This window comes from Vigna unguiculata, chromosome 6 (assembly GCF_037176805.1).
Source record: "Vigna unguiculata cultivar grain cowpea cultivar isolate G323 ecotype 2 chromosome 6, ASM3717680v1, whole genome shotgun sequence".
In the NCBI taxonomy this organism is placed as follows: Eukaryota; Viridiplantae; Streptophyta; class Magnoliopsida; order Fabales; family Fabaceae; genus Vigna; species Vigna unguiculata.
In genome coordinates, this window is record NC_140797.1 from 41,755,694 (window position 1) to 41,771,590 (window position 15,897).

At 32.4% G+C, this 15,897-nt stretch overlaps 3 protein-coding genes across 7 annotated transcripts; all 3 read right to left on the reverse strand.

Annotated features, from left to right (window-relative positions):
• Positions 1 to 432: 432 nt before the first annotated feature.
• LOC114188807 (GATA zinc finger protein) lies at positions 433 to 1,029 on the reverse strand. Its single transcript, XM_028077451.2, has one exon. The coding sequence runs from the start codon at positions 987 to 989 to the stop codon at positions 507 to 509; it is 483 nt and encodes a 160-aa protein (XP_027933252.2). The 5' UTR covers positions 990 to 1,029; the 3' UTR covers positions 433 to 506.
• Positions 1,030 to 2,138: 1,109 nt separating this feature from the next.
• RFNR2 (root FNR 2) lies at positions 2,139 to 5,855 on the reverse strand. Of its 5 annotated transcripts, none has more exons than XM_085674813.1 (6): positions 5,560 to 5,829; positions 5,367 to 5,390; positions 5,223 to 5,279; positions 4,252 to 4,584; positions 3,686 to 3,905; positions 2,139 to 2,990 (listed from the first exon to the last, which is right to left on the reverse strand). In XM_085674813.1, exons 1-6 carry the CDS (start codon positions 5,581 to 5,583, stop codon positions 2,491 to 2,493), a joined length of 1,158 nt encoding a protein of 385 aa, XP_085530939.1. In that variant the 5' UTR covers positions 5,584 to 5,829; the 3' UTR covers positions 2,139 to 2,490. The 5 variants fall into 5 exon arrangements, with proteins under 5 accessions (XP_085530939.1, XP_085530938.1, XP_027932291.1 ...); XM_085674812.1 differs by having other exon boundaries at positions 5,223 to 5,282; XM_028076490.2 differs by lacking the exon at positions 5,367 to 5,390 and having other exon boundaries at positions 5,560 to 5,855.
• Positions 5,856 to 7,936: 2,081 nt separating this feature from the next.
• On the reverse strand, positions 7,937 to 9,634 carry LOC114186850 (large ribosomal subunit protein uL13w-like). Its single transcript, XM_028074894.2, has 4 exons — positions 9,293 to 9,634; positions 9,022 to 9,138; positions 8,646 to 8,733; positions 7,937 to 8,214 (listed from the first exon to the last, which is right to left on the reverse strand). The coding sequence occupies exons 1-4, from the start codon at positions 9,562 to 9,564 to the stop codon at positions 8,071 to 8,073; spliced, it is 621 nt and encodes a 206-aa protein (XP_027930695.1). The 5' UTR covers positions 9,565 to 9,634; the 3' UTR covers positions 7,937 to 8,070.
• Positions 9,635 to 15,897: the final 6,263 nt, after the last annotated feature.

A 15,897-nucleotide genomic window follows, 5' to 3' on the forward strand; every position in this document is an offset into this window, starting at 1 on the left:
AATATATTTAAAACAAGAGAATAAGTCTTTTAAGTGGAATTTTAAAAAATAATTAACACTATATTGTTGTGTCTTTTTTGTGATAACACTCAAATTTTAAAACTATTTTTAGTTTCTCAAAATTAGAAAAACAACTAAACTTGAAGAATAAAATTTAGGATTTAAAATCTAAGGTTTATAATTGTTTTTAATGCTAAAAAACAATATTAAAAACTAAAAAAAAAATTTAAAATTTAAAATCAAAATTACCACAAATTCCAAGATAAAAAAACATAATTAAATAAAATATAAATAATTTTGAACCTTTTAAATTCAACTTGTTTTACTAAAGATAAGAAATTGGTTGAGGAGTCACTTCACTTAACTGGAGAGACAAAAAGTTAGGTCAGTTAGTCAATAATAACTAAAAAAAATTTATTGTCACAGGTGAGCTCTACCACAAATAAATAAATAAATTAAATATATAATACAAATACAGCAAAATCCATTTACACAGTGGTTGCAACTCAACCATCACGCGCAACTGCTACTAATTGAAGCTTGTTGTCACTATTATTGTGACTAACATTATTACAATTATTATTATTAGTGTTAGAAGCACGAAACGATTCGTTTTGGTGCGGCTTTTTCCTGTGCTTAAACAAATAAAGCAGCGCCGAAGCCACTAACAGGATGCCACCTGTGATTCCGCACACCAGACTCGCCGTCATCAGCGCCTGTCCCACGTGGCTTCTTCTGGCGCCGCCAACTCCCCACCACTGCGGCGGAAGTGACTCCGTCATGTTACCGGGTGGAACGTCGGAAGCAGAAGAGCCCTTGCTGGTGCTGAAGAAGGACCTCATATCCGGCGAGGAATTGGCCGGCGGCGAGGCCTGAAAGAAGAGGCCGTGCTCCGACGGCCGGAGATCTCGCCCGGCGGAGGAACTTCCGGCGAAGAGTAGCGCGATCGCGATGAGGATCGCGGTGGTGAGTCCCCAGAGCGACGACATCAGAAGAAACGGGTGGAGCGTTTGCGTAAACACAAGAGAACGGTAGTGACTGGTTTGAACGGTTATATATATATATATATATATATATATAATATTAATGTATTATTGACTTTCATAAATCAAAGTAAAGCATTTTATATTATTAATTATAAAATTATTAATTTTTCTAAAGGTAAATATATTATTATAAATAATAATAATAATAATAATAATAATAATAATAATCAAGCATATTTGAATGCTGTAAAAATTAGCAAATCTATGAGTATGTATACAAAAGGAATACGAGAGGTTAGTATACAATTTTTAAGCTAAATTTTGTACTTACAGCTACTTAATAAATCCCTTTTTCTTTTACTATTTTATTTTTTATCTAGTTTTTTTCTCAATCTCTTGCTGCTTTAATTGTACTATTCGTGTTAATTTATGCACTCTTTCAAATCACTCAATATTATTTAATTATTATAGTTATCTCTTTCTTTTATTTTAATTTCTTTTAAAATAGCGATTCCAGTTATCTCTTTACCACAATTATTTAATAATTTTGTAAGGATCTTATTTCTGAAATTTATATTTTTTTCAAAAGAAAATAAAAGTTCTGTTTGTTGAGTGTTAGTATTTTTATTTCTTTTTGGGTTGCTTAGGTTTTAAGCGTTTCCTTGTGTGACTACCTGTCCGTCACTCTCACCGCTTTCTGTATTGTCCTTTTCAAGTCATTGTTTTCTATTTTCTTTTATTTATTTTCTCTTTATCATGTCAAAATTACACCTTTTTTCTGTGACTTTAATTCCACTTTTATATTGATAGGGAGTTTATTAAAAATAAATGTTAAAAAAATAATAGTTCATAGCTCATGAAGTATTACCTCTTGAATTATTTTTCAAAAATGGTCTAATTAATTTAATATTTTACAAAACCCACATCTAAATTAATTATTTAATTGGTGTATTTAAGACAGAAAAACATTAATTTTATTATTATGAACCAAAAGCTTAAAATCCTGTGAATGATTAGCGATGAAAATGTCCTTGCTTCTCGACGTACTGAGCAAAAAATTTCTGAAATCAATGTCTTTTATCATCTATGTTACAAATGTGCACTCCCAATTGTTTTGAAATAGGAAAGAAATGTCACAATTAAATAAGACAATAACTGAAAGGGGCTCACATGTTTCTTCATTCATGATTCTAGGTTAGGCTTATCCTTTTATAGGATTGACAATCCTTCTTAACATAATTCAGAATTTGGCAAAAGAAAACATTCTGCTACCCTTAACAAAATGGACTCTACCAGATAGTACTTGCTGGGTTTTTCAATTCTGTATCGATCAAAAGAACACAATGTATCATTGCAATTTACTGATACAGAACAGCTACAGCTACTAAAGCAAGCTGCTGGATGAATATTATTTTTATTAAAAGCACCAAATGAAAATGTTTTGCATTTTTCTTGTTTCAGACAAAGGGGACTACTACTCTGCAATCTGCACTAAAGAATCTTCTCAGTAGACTTCAACATGCCACTGTTTGTTCTTCTTAAGCTGAGAAAGCTTCTCTTCCCAACTTTCTCCTCTTTGCTCAGCAACCCTCTTCAGTGTGTCTTGGATCCCAGGCATCATACCTTTCAGACCACAGAAATATATGTGGGCCCCGTTATCCAGGAGTTTGAAGATTTCATCACTATACTCCTCAATCTTATCCTGAACATACATTTTTCCCCCATTCTTGTTCTTTTGTTCTCTGCTAAGGGCTCGATCATAGCGGAAATTATTTGGGTAATCCTTCAGGTATTTACTGAATTCCTCATCATAGAGAAGACTGTCAGAGTTGGCAACGCCAAGGAAAAGCCATGCCAGTCCACCGAACTTGTAGTTAGGGACAGATTCCATGAACATTCGACGTAGATAGCCTCTGTATGGAGCAACACCAGTGCCGGTGGCAATCATTATATGGGTAGCATTAGGGTCATCCTCAGGCAAAAGCATTATCTTCCCTGAAGGGCCTGCCAAAAAAATTGTAGCTGATTCAATTCCTACCCAGAAAGATGTAAGTTCACCAACATTCAGAATGGACAGTTGACACCCAAGACCAGTTAACAATAACAACCAAAACTTTCTCATGATGAACATAGAAATGCAGTCATGCAATAACCCGTAAGCTATTGTACAATATATACTTTCTCCTTATTTGGTTTGTCACATTTCTTTACTATGCTACACCATACTGTAAGAGTTTGATGTTAACCAGTAGAACAAATGTTAAAACTTAAGAGCTGCTAAAGTGTGAACAACTGGTTCACTAGTATACTGCATGAAAACCTTACAAAGTTCAGAGAATTTAAGTACATCAAATCACCTTGTCTGTTCAATTTCAAATCATTGTTTATGAAAATGAGTTTTTTCTCACAATCACAACGCGCATCATTTAAGCAAATTGCTGCCATCACATATGATTAAACAGAAAACAAACAGCAGTAAACAAGCTATATTCCGACATTACATTGAGGAAGTATAGATTAGAACACAATCTGGTAAGGTGCGTAGAACACACCTATGGTAACAGGAAAAACAAGAAGCTACTGATCATGGCAACATCAATATAAAAAGATATTAAAACTTGTTGGAATACAAATGTTGGTTACACAAGAAATTAGAGAGTATGTCAACCTTTGCTGAAGTAAAAAGGGTTAAGCCTTACCTGTGATCTTAATTTTGTCTCCAGGTTTTGAGTCACACAGAAAATTGCTACAAACGCCATTCTTGGACGGATCTTCCTTTCCTGTCTCAGGATCATAGTAAACAGCACGGCGCACACACAAGCTGGCTGTTTTACCATCAAAAGAGTCTCCATACCTCGTGGAAGCAATCGAATATAGTCGTACATTGTGGGGAGCCCCGGGTTTCTTTGGATTTTCACCCTGTCACCCATGTAAAATGGTATTTACAACTTGTGAAATTAATTTAGAATTTTAACTCCTACATCTGATCCCACAAAAAAGAAAAAAAAAATGCTTTATACATGAATTAATAAGCCAAAAGGCACCATTAGTTTTCAGATGGAAGGTGGAGAGGGGAGACAGAATCAGCTTGATGATGACTACTAATCACAAAATTCTACAGCAAAAGGACATATAATTAAACATTGTAAATATTTAAAACCCATTCCTTCATCAAGATTATTTTATCAGAAAAATCTTAACGCAAAGATAAATCAGAAAGAATGAGAGGGAAGCATAGAATAACAATCAGGAATACGTCACTTACTGGAGGAATAACACCATAACTCTGTCCTTCCCAGTAGGGAACATTTCCACCATGATCAATCACAATATGACAAGTTTCCCCAGGAGCTTTCGGTCCCACAAGTCTCTCAACAGACACAATTGTTGCTGTATAGGGTTCTTTAGGCTTGTACAAATTCAATGGAGGTTCTTCAGCATCTTCCAGTTCTAAAGGTGAGACAGAAACTTTTGGTACACTTGCTTGTTGCACTGACATGCATACCACATTTCTACTTCTTAAACAAGAGCTGTTAGCCTTCAAGTCCAAAGTTAATACTGGTGCCCATGACTTATCCCGAAAGTTTAAGTTAGGGGCCTGCACCGTCAAGTGTAGTTTTTGTTAAAAACAGAATCTCTTATTCTACCAACTGCAGTATTATGTTCTTAGTTCTTTGAAAATCAATTAATACATAACAACACAAGCATCTATGGAAACAAGATTGTACAAACCCCATACACATGTGCTAAGTAGAACTCTAACTAAAACACCACTGTTCTGGGAAAACCAAAATACATCAATGCCAAAGCTCTACATTTCTAATATAGAATTAAAAATACCCCAGTTGCACCATACAAGTAGAAAACCATATATAACACCAGTTACCAACTACAACCAAAAGCTATTTTTGACCAAAAGATAAAACTTTCACCTTTGCCCAGTGTTTGTTCCACTCCATTACAGTTTTGCATGTATGGAAATGAAGCAAATCTAATCTATAGTAAAACACAGCCCTTTGGCCCCTTTCTAAACTCTCAGAAATAAACATGTTCATCCACTGATCTGTGTAATTGAACTTGACCCCTCGAGGTAATCAACATACTCATAAAAAGCTAGCATAACTGCATATTCCTCAGACAGTTGGATCGGTTATTTAACATGACACAAAGAACAGAAACATCAAATAACTTCTAAAGTCAAAAGGCAGACAAAACGAAACAGAAGTACTATCAAACCTTGAACGCAGATCTTCTGAGAGACAAATCGCTGCCAACAGGAACAGTTACAGCCGCCTGCTAAACCCCATAAAAGTCTTAGTACTCGTCAATTAAATTTCATGCACAAACTGATAAAATTTCTGAGCTTAAAACTCCACTCACGTTAAATTTCTGAGCTTTGACTTTCTACAAACACATCTCCACACACCAACAAAAACCCAAACGAAAAATAGAGAAAAAAGAAAAGTAAAAATAAAAAGTTGGAATTTTGATTCCGATTAGAGTGACCCATTGGTTCTGGAAAGACAAAAACAGTGACAACATGGAGAAAGGGAAATGGGTGAAAGGGAAGTACCTGAGACAAAGTCAAATGAAACATCCTGAGATCGAGAAGAAAGAAGCTGTAGTGGCTATCAGAGCAGAAGATGTGATTGGAAAAAGGGTAGATTTGAAAAACAGAGAAGTTGTTAGAAGGGTGTAATATAAAGAAGGTAGCACACCAAAGACTGTTCAAACTGGTCTTGATTTGGGTTTTTCGATGATCCTTTGGCGAAAGGGAAAGGTCGGCTTTGTTTTTTGGCTCCTGGAGTGTTAAACCATCTCTACCACCTTCTCCTCAATAAGGCTGCTATAGTTACATCAATTTAGGAATACTTTAACTTAATTAAACACTATTAATACAATTAGTAATTACTCCTTCTGTTGATTATTATTTAAAAAATATTACTAATATATTATATTGTTGTCATTATTAGGGGGTAAAAGAGGTCTGCGGGCTGGTCCACTATCTGCAAAAATTGGACAAATTGGATTGGTGCTTTTAATCTGTTAACCTGTTTTGATCAGTATTTTTTTGTCCAGTTGAGATCGTGGGTTAGAGATGGAACTTGATGGGCTCTTTTTTTAAATAAAATATAACTTTTTTATATTATATTACTTGAAAATCTAAATATAATGATATTGTAAATTAAATTATTAATATTTCTTAAATCATTAATTATAATAAATCAATTTAATATGTAAAGCTAATAATTATTTTAATTAATTTAATTAAAAATATTAATTAATTAACTAAAACTTAAATTATACTTGTAGTGTGTTTATATATATATATATATATATATATATATATATATATATATATATATATATTAAAAGTATAAAATTAAAAAACTAATGGACTAACCCTTCAATCCTTTGACTCATCTTTTAATAAAACAAGTTAAAATTTTCGATCTATTTTCTTTCGGTGGACTAACCCGCCCTAATGGCTATTATTACTAACTTTTCAAAATAATTTTGTTACTATTATTTATTCGTATAAGAAAGATATACCTATAATGTTTAATAAAAAAAAAATATATTCTGAAAATAGCATCTGTATCTTCTAATGTATGAATAGAGATAAGGATAGTAATTTAATGGTTTCTTTTATTATTAAATGAAGTTATTAATAAATATAAAACTTGTGTTTTTAAAAAAAAAAAAATAGTTAATAGTTATTATAATATTATTTTAATGTTCTCTGTCCAAATTTAAAAAAGTTATTGCAAGTGATGAAATTAATTTTTTTATATATATTTAATCGTTTGTTTTACATACTAAAAGTTGTATATAATTTGAGAGTAAAACTTAATAAAATGTGTTTAAATAAAATATTGCGATGGAATTGAATTTGAGCTCTAAAATAGACAATATAATTATGACAATGCTTAAGTAATCTGTGATGATCAAAATATTAATCCGTGTTATATTACAATTCAATTATTGTTATTATATATAAAAGATGTCGTATTTTCAAACCATTACATTAAATATAACTTTCTAGCAAGCAATAGAGTAAAATATAATGGCATATTCAATTTATTTTTTTCCAAATTATACACACATTACAAATGTTTTTCACAAATAAAAATATCTGTTATGAGGGAGTGTACAGTTTCTATATCCTAAAAATGCGCTTCTGTTACATAAAAGAAGAATTACAATTTATATCAAGATGTGTATAATTTTAGGTAGAACAACAAACCATGTCTGGATCAGGAGAAAATAAATAAAAATAAATAAATCATGTGAAACACTAGAAATAATTGAAGAAAATAAGACTAAATATTACAATTAAAGAAAAGAATTAAATAATTAATGGTACAAGTTCAATAATCTGTTAAAAGGAAAAGAGACATCTGAAGCAATAATATCCCTTTCAACATTTTCAAAACTCAGTTTTCCTCTTTTTCTATCGAAGACACCACTTCTAGTTTAATTAAAAAACTTTTGTGTAGATGTAAGAAAAGAGTTTCAAAAATATAAAATAAATCATTTTAGTATTTCAAATATTAAAAGAAGCTACATCTCAACTTATAACTAAAGTTTCTATTAAATCAAATCACACGTTATTATTGGCATTTACTCCTTACATAAAAGGTCGAGTCTTTTAAAAATGATCATACAAAGATTAAAGTTAAAATAAAAAAATTATTACAACCTTAATAAGAAGCTTGCATCAAAGAAAGAGTAATTGTTACAACCTACGTGGAAATAAAATAAGACTTCATAGAATAATCTTTGAATTCAATATTACCTCACAAAAACAACTATTCGAGATTACCTAACACCAATAATTATAGGAACAAAAAGTTGGAAAATTTTACTCTACTAGTAAAGGATAGCCGTGAACTACTTTTTTTTTAATCAAAAAGCAATTAATTTTCTGGATGATACTAAAATTGTAATTAAATTAAAAACAGCTTCCACATATCACATTTTAAAGCGATCCAATAACAAATATTTCCTCCAGCAAAATTGAAAGGTACTTCGATCGGTATAAAGTGGCAACAAAAAATTGAATAAACACTAAAAAGACTACTCAGTACTTAACAGGGGCAAGAACATCAAGTTGAGAACCCAGCTTCTCCTCAGCAATCTTCTCGGCTTTCACTCTCAACTTGTTGAGCTGCTTCTTTCTCTCGTAAACCAACTCTGCCTTATCCTTTCTCTTCTTCTCCAATTCCTGCAATCAATAGTAAAACAATTACTCACATAGCCCAAAACAATTACACACAACAGAAGCACAACGTTTCCATCAATCTAATTTTCATGCCCTCCAAGATTGAACAAGTAAAGAACAAATTTTCTTATAAGCGAACATATCATATTAAAGAATAGTAACTATAGTTACCTATACTCCAAAATTACATAATGGCACAATCATAACTATAATAATAATTGATAGAAATGGGCAATACTAGATAACTGTCACCATGTCTACCCACATTCCCAAACCCCATCCACTATCACAATTAATCAAAAACAGCTAAATAGCAAACAAAAATATATATTCTCCACACTGGACAAAGAGATCATATAGAATGTATTCTAATCACTTTCACGAAATATAAATTTGCAGTTACCCATCACAAGTTTACAAAGGCAAAAACTTACCCTGATGGTATCGTAGTAGCTCCATCCAACTTCAGATGATAACCTGCCCAACACACAATACTTGTGTCCTTTCTGAAGCCTCAAAACCCTAATTCCAATTTCAATCAATTAGCTTAAATTCCACAAAGCAAACAAACAGATTCATTCAATGTAATATAGTTCAACAGGCAAACCCTAACAATATAACGATTTTCCACACTTGCATCCAATTATAAATCAGCATAAATGTTTAGTTCATTAATTGCGACAGAAAAAAAAAACCCTAATATCATACAAGGAACAATTGTGATACCTAGCCAACATATGTACAATTAAAGTAAGACACATTATTAAAAATAACAAAAAAAATAATAGTTTAGGAGGATAAAAGACATACTTGAGAGCATCAGGAACAACCATTCTCTTGGTCTTGTCATACGGAGGAGGAATCCCCTCATAAACCTTCAAACGATCAAGAGCAGCTTCCCCACGTTTTGTCTTGTGTGGTATCATTCTACAAAACGCAATACAAAATTCAAAAACCTCACAACGAATTCAAAAAGACAATTGAAACTGACCTTAATCGACCCGAACACAATTATAGGTTTTCGTAAAAACAAAGAATAAAAGAAAACGAAGAAACATTTGAAAAGAGAAAAGTGACAGACCCACGAACGGTACGCCAGAAGATCTTAGCGGGGGCGCGGAAGTGGATTGGGCCATGAGAAGGTTTGGTGTTCATGCGTTTGCGCAGGAATCTCATGTACTTCATCTTCTGCCTCACGAGGCCACCGGAGATGCAGATCTCTTCGCACCGCACCACCACTACCTTTTGACCGTTGAGAAGTTCTTTCGCCACAATGGACGCGAGTCGACCCAGCATGTGGTGCCGCGCGTCAACCACCACCCTCTTCGCGCAGATTCCCGAACCTGACACCATCTTCACTTCACCACACAGCACAACACAACGGCACAAACCCTTTTCCCTCACGGTGCCCGGTGCTTATGGAGGACAACATTAGGGTTTTTGAAGTTGCCTCTGGGCTGGGATTTTGGGCCGAGCCCAACTCGCTTAGCATACTTTCTATGTAACTAATTATCATTTAGGTTTTTTAATCCCGTTCAACATAAAAGTTTCAAATTTTTATATTTAGTATTTAGGAATGAGAGAAATCTTCTTCAACCACACCTAACTATTTAGTATTTATAAAATATTGTTTTTCAGAGATATTATTATAGAAAATAAAAAATAATTCAAAAAAATTGTATTTAACCCATAAATTTCCGATTATTCCCAGAATATATTTCTTACACGCAATATGTAAGGTATTTTTAAATCAAAGATACCTTATGAAATGTATATTCTTAAGCATGTCTTTGGATTTAGAAATATTTTAAGGTTTGTACTGTTCGAAATGAAAAAAAAAATGGAAGTAAATGAAGAAAAAAGGAAGGTGCAGAAACAAATAGTCTTAACTGCAACACAAAATCACACTCCCCCACTCAGTTTTTGTTAAGCATGAGATAGGTAGAGATAACTAAACCAAAATGACTCATTTTTTCCTCTTTTGTCCCATGACTACTAACTGCACCTCCACATTTACTCTTTTGCGGTAGAAAACCAATATTCTATCTCGTTGCATCATGTAGTTGTCATTGTAACTCTGCTGCACTCACACAATTACCATATCCATGTGGTCGTTATAATATATAGCATCTTATAAATCGATTTTAAAGTATTTAATTAGATTGAAAAGTTCATCCCTTCATATAATATCAAATTATATAAGTATAAGATTAGATATACATACTTACGTAATGTTCTGAATTTGTCATTCTAAAATGCCTTTTTAAATTATCCAATCTGAAATATGTTTCCAGTTTACGATTTCTGGATACAAGTTTGTCGGGAAAAGTTTGCTTCCAAAAGTCGTAATTTTAATAGATCATCAATGAATGGAAGAACACTCATAATAAAAATTACGGAAGTGCATTAATAATTATGAGGGTGCAAAAAGTAAATTCAACCACTCAAATTACAAATCAGGCCGATTGAAACTTTTGGGCTCAGTTTACTAACGCCTTTGTTTAATGAGTGTAAGTAAAGCTGTCAAAATGATATGGAATCCGCGAGTCAATTCGGTCCCCTACGGATTCGGACCGGATTGGGTTGAAATTTTTTTATAAATTTCAGTATGGGTTGATTTTTGACTCGGCTCACTTAGAACTCGGTTCACTCAGGTTGAATCTGTGGTGAGCCGAGTTGGCTCACCAACCCGCAAATTCGGCAAGTATTTTTTGTTAAGTTGGACTTTGCATTTACGTTAGGTTAGGTTGTTTTTTTAGCTAACACATAGATAATTTTATATTTTTGTGATTTTAGTTTGTATTTGAATTGTATTGGAGTTTATTTAGATTTTAATTATAATTATAATATAGTTTTGACTGAACAAAATTTTAAAAAATTCTATTTTTTTAACTGAGTTTGTGAGCTAACCCGTGGTGGGCTGAGTCAGGTTCAAATTGTTTTGGCTTGCTAATAAGTAAGTCAGGTTGGGTTGGCTCACTAAGTAATTAACCTGTGATGGGTTGAGTCGGACATGACCGGAGTTACCCGTTATTATAAAAGAACATGTTATTCTCCTACCATACCATGTTTATTTTTTCTAAATTAAAACAAGCATTCACGTTTTTTTTTTTCACAAGGTCTTTTGGACTGGATTGTAATCCTTTACTTTTGGATAATTCTTTCTGTACCTTCATACTTTTCTTACCCCGCACCTCCATAAATATTATAATTCCTACTTTATCCTTGCCGCATTATACAGTTTGAAAGTCAAAAATATTTTCTAAGAAGTCTTCCAAATTGTTTATAAAAAAAAAGTAAATTATACTTTAATACACATGGAGTTGCATAAAGAAATTATGGGGTACAGGAAGAAAAACCAAGAGTTTTAATCAGGCCATCGGGCTGTAACCCATATTTGAACCTGTACCTCATTGAGTTTGAAATTATTTTTTCTATTTTTCATATGAAAAATAAGTCCAATACGAAAGTTGGTGAAAGAAAAAGACACTACTTACATTTCTATTTATTTTAATAAAAAAGATAATATTAATAACGGTAAGCATACATATTAAATGTATACATTAGAGGAAATAATCCCTTTACATATTGTTATAATTGTTATAAATATGCAATTTATACTATTTTTTTACAAATTTAATTAAGGATAAAAAAGTGTTAATGTACATACCAAGATGAAAACTTGCATTATATATTGTATATGTGAATAATTTATATAGAGGAGTACTTTCATTGTTAGTGGCTTTTTATATTAAGATGTTATAAGATGTAGAATATTAATATTTATGATATTATCGTTATGTTATAGTGCAAAGTGTATATATATATATATATATATATATATATATATATATATATATATATATATATATATATATATATATATATATATACTTATTGATGTTTATTTTGTTTTTACCAAATACATGTGTCATGTTAAGATAAGACTAATCAAATTTTAAATAATTATTAATTTTTTTAATTATATTAAAACAAAGTATCTCAATATTTATATATTGAATTGACTATTTACTAAAAAAAACTGATTTTCTAATAAAGATATAACAAAAGGACAAAAGTTATACAAATATGTGTAAAATTAATTTAGTCTTTTGATGGTTAGTTTAGTCAACTTAAAGTTAAGCAGTAACCAAAACAATAATTAAAAGTAAATTATTTACAAAATAATTAAAGATAAAATTGATATTATAAAATTAGATAAAAAAAGAAAATCTTTTTATATATTATTATAGATTAAGTTTCTGAAACATAAATAATTTAATTTGAATCAAAATCAATGTAATGAAATCAAAAGATCGTGGGGATGAATTATAATTGCATTAATTTTCCTTACACACTTATTTTATTTTTCACCTTGCATGAATTGCAATGCTCCTCAGGAGAGACAAACAACAACCGCAAGTATTCCTAAATCAAACAAAACACACCTTAATTTCGGACTTCAACTCAAAATCTCCTTCATCACAATTCCGTGTAATAAATAGATAAGCAAAGTATTAAAATATATAGCTTGAACCATTTTTTTGGTTTGATATAATTATTATTGAATCTATTTATAGATTTGGTTTTACTTGAGACTAATAAACGGAATGAAGTGAGAGAAGTGATTGGTTCCTATTATTGGTGAACGAACATATTCAATGATTTGAATCTTGAGCTATATACAAGTGTGTGTGATTGGATGAATATGATTATATATATATCTTCAATGGCAAATGAGAATTGTCAAAATTCAAAAGAACACTGTTGGCTTCTTGTTTTTAACATTATCTGCTTCTCACCGATTCTACCAAAGCAATCATATCATTTTTGGCTAAACGTTGTTGGGATTTGTCTTATTGCTGCCAAACTTCTTCGTATTTTTTTAACCATTTTACTTTTTATTTATCATAAGTTTTTGGATAATGGGTTCAGAAGTGTTCTCAATCACTAGCTTGTTATTTGTCCTTTTCTTGGTGCGATTTTATTCGTTATCTCACTAATAATAATGATGCTTAAAGCTAACATCACTAATTTTTGTTTTGATAATATCATCGGTTTCGTTATTACTACATGTTAATAAACATCCCTTCAATACTTTTTATGGTTATTTCTTTCACTACCTTCATCACAAATCAATTTTTCCAACAATACCCAAATGCAACCATTTTTAGGTTTTGCAATGCAATTGTTATTATAAAAATGAAAGTAGCAAAAATTTCGGCGGATAAGAAAATTTGGAAGTTGACAAGAAACAAAGTTAGGAACAAATTACCAAAAGTGAGTACACATAAAAACATGTTTGGGAATCTTATTCTGAAATGCAATTATGCTTTTGACCTCAACAACTTATCAATCATTCGCAAGCAAGAATTTGAACAACGATGAACCAGCTGAAAAGTTCACATTCATAACCCTTTTCCTGCATAAGAAACTCATAAGGGTGGAGTTTTGTGATCCCTTAATTTGGAGTGTGTGGAGATTATGAACCATAAAATAGGGTATTTTTCTGGACAGTATACTTCACTACACCTCAACTTATTAATTCACATTCTTCAACTGCGACAGGAAGAACACAATTTGTCTCTAGTTAAGGTAAACATTTAGAAAAAAAAAAAAAAAAAGACATTCGAACCGTGTATGTGTGTGTTTTTACAGAAGGAAACCCCTTTTTTTTCTTTTCTATTTTGTTGAACATTATCAGTCTATCATTGACAGATAGAAAGTGACTAGCTATCTACAAAACTTATATTATGGAATTATATGACTATTGATTACGCTTTCAGTTTCTTTAATGTAAATTGGATTCTATTTTTTCTTTTCATTTTTCCGATTCATTTATTTTTAAAATAAATAAATCTATTATTTCCATCACTGATGTTTCTTTAAATACATATTAACAATTTCCTTTTCAGAGTTATTTAGATGCATCCTCAGAACAACTCCCCTTCATTCTTCCATCTTGATCAACATCATTATCTTAATAACAAATGGAATGAAATTGAAAAAATAAAAACTAGTTAGGATATAAAAATAATTTATGAAAATATTTAAAAAAAATTAAATTGGAGAAGTTACTATATTCACGAAACTCATGCTTCCAATTTCAAGTACAAATTATTGCTTCAACATATTTTGACAACAGACGAACTTTATACTCATTCAAAATGCTTGAAGCAATGCTAAAAGCAAATTCAAATGCAACTGTAGTATTAGGATACTTAGCAAGTCTCTAGTCATGATTGACAAATGTGAAAAATATTGACTATTACTCTTTCATCATTAAAGAACATACATACGTTTAGTAATATCAACATCAATATTGGCTCATCTAAGTATATATGAAGTTGGTTCCTTCTCACATTAACAGAAGCCTATTTGAATCTTATAAGTTTGTCAGATATTCAAAATGCTTTTTCATATGAAAATAGGATTTGAAGTTTGCTTTTAGAAGTAAGACAATTTGTTATGTGGTATATGTAGATAGTCTTATTGAGATTTTTCTTTTGATTTGTTGAGATTGAAGAAAATTAATTTGGTTTATAAATATGTAAGTTCGTATCTTAAATATGAATTTGGTTACTAGGTTTCTTAAATGTGGATTTGGTTTCTTAAATTAGGAGAAGAGGATATTGATAATGTTCTTATAGAGCCAAGTTGTAATCCACAAATCTGCTGAGGTACTCAGATATCTGGTCTCTAGCTGTCTTCTCTTACTTCGGTCAGATATAGGGGGCGGCGCAGGGGACCTGCAAAAGACACTCCGATGCCTAAGTCAACACTGATGATATCAGGATTTCAGAGAATATTTTAATGCGTGATCAATGCATAGAACATTGTGCTATTTATACCTTTTTACCTGTGGGTCCTACCTGAAATGGGCTTTCTGGACCAATATTCCCTTTCTGGCCATTTTTGGATCCAATGGTAAGGAGAGAAATTACCAGGAGGTCCTTCGAGGGTTGGCGGTATTCGGTGTTCAACCATGAGGATCTTCATGGGTGGGTACTTCTTGTCTATCTTGACCGTCTAAGTGGTAGTTGGACTCAGGTTGCTCGTCTTTTGAACTTTGGTGTAGAACAAATAGTTTGGGGAGGGGTACTTAGTGCAGAGTATGCGGCTCAAGGAATTGTTGGTAGTCGCATACTTCAGAGGAAGACATCTAGTGCAGGGTATGCGGCCCACAGGGTTGTTGGTGGCCGCATACTACAGGAGAGGACATCTAGTATAGAGTATGCGGCCCAGAGGGTTGCTGATGGCCGCATAGTACAGGGGAGGATAGCTAGTGCAGGGTATGCGACCCACAGGGTTGTTGGTGGCCGCATACTGCAGGGGAGGATACCTAGTACAGGGTATACGACCTAGAGGGTTGCTGGTGGCCGCATACTGCAGGGGAGGACATCTAGTGCAGGGTATGCAACCCAGAGGGTTGCTGATGGTTGCATACTACAGGGAAGGATATCTAGTGCAGAGTATGCGGTCCACAGGATTGTTGGTGGCCGAACACTGTAGGGGAGGACACCTAGTACAGGGTATGCGACCTTGATGGTTGTTGATGGCCGCATACTACAGGGGATGATACCTAGTACAGGGTATGCGACCCAGGGTGTTGCTGGTGACCGCATATTGTAGGGGAAGACATCTAGTGTAGGGTATGCGGCCCAAAGGGTTGCTGGTGGCCGCATA

Coding starts and splice junctions, on each gene's coding strand:
- LOC114186850 (XM_028074894.2), bottom strand. CDS start 9,564: ATGGTGTCAGGTTCGGGAATCTGCGCGAAGAGGGTGGTGGTTGACGCG. Junction 9,139..9,292: donor TTCTGGCGTACCGTTCGTGG/GTCTGTCACTTT, acceptor TGCGTTTTGTAG/AATGATACCACACAAGACAA. Junction 8,734..9,021: donor GTTGTTCCTGATGCTCTCAA/GTATGTCTTTTA, acceptor AATTGGAATTAG/GGTTTTGAGGCTTCAGAAAG.
- RFNR2 (XM_085674811.1), bottom strand. CDS start 5,041: ATGAACATGTTTATTTCTGAGAGTTTAGAAAGGGGCCAAAGGGCTGTG. Junction 4,585..4,918: donor GGAACAAACACTGGGCAAAG/GTGAAAGTTTTA, acceptor TTGACGGTGCAG/GCCCCTAACTTAAACTTTCG. Junction 3,906..4,251: donor GTTATGGTGTTATTCCTCCA/GTAAGTGACGTA, acceptor CATGGGTGACAG/GGTGAAAATCCAAAGAAACC.
- LOC114188807 (XM_028077451.2), bottom strand. CDS start 989: ATGTCGTCGCTCTGGGGACTCACCACCGCGATCCTCATCGCGATCGCG.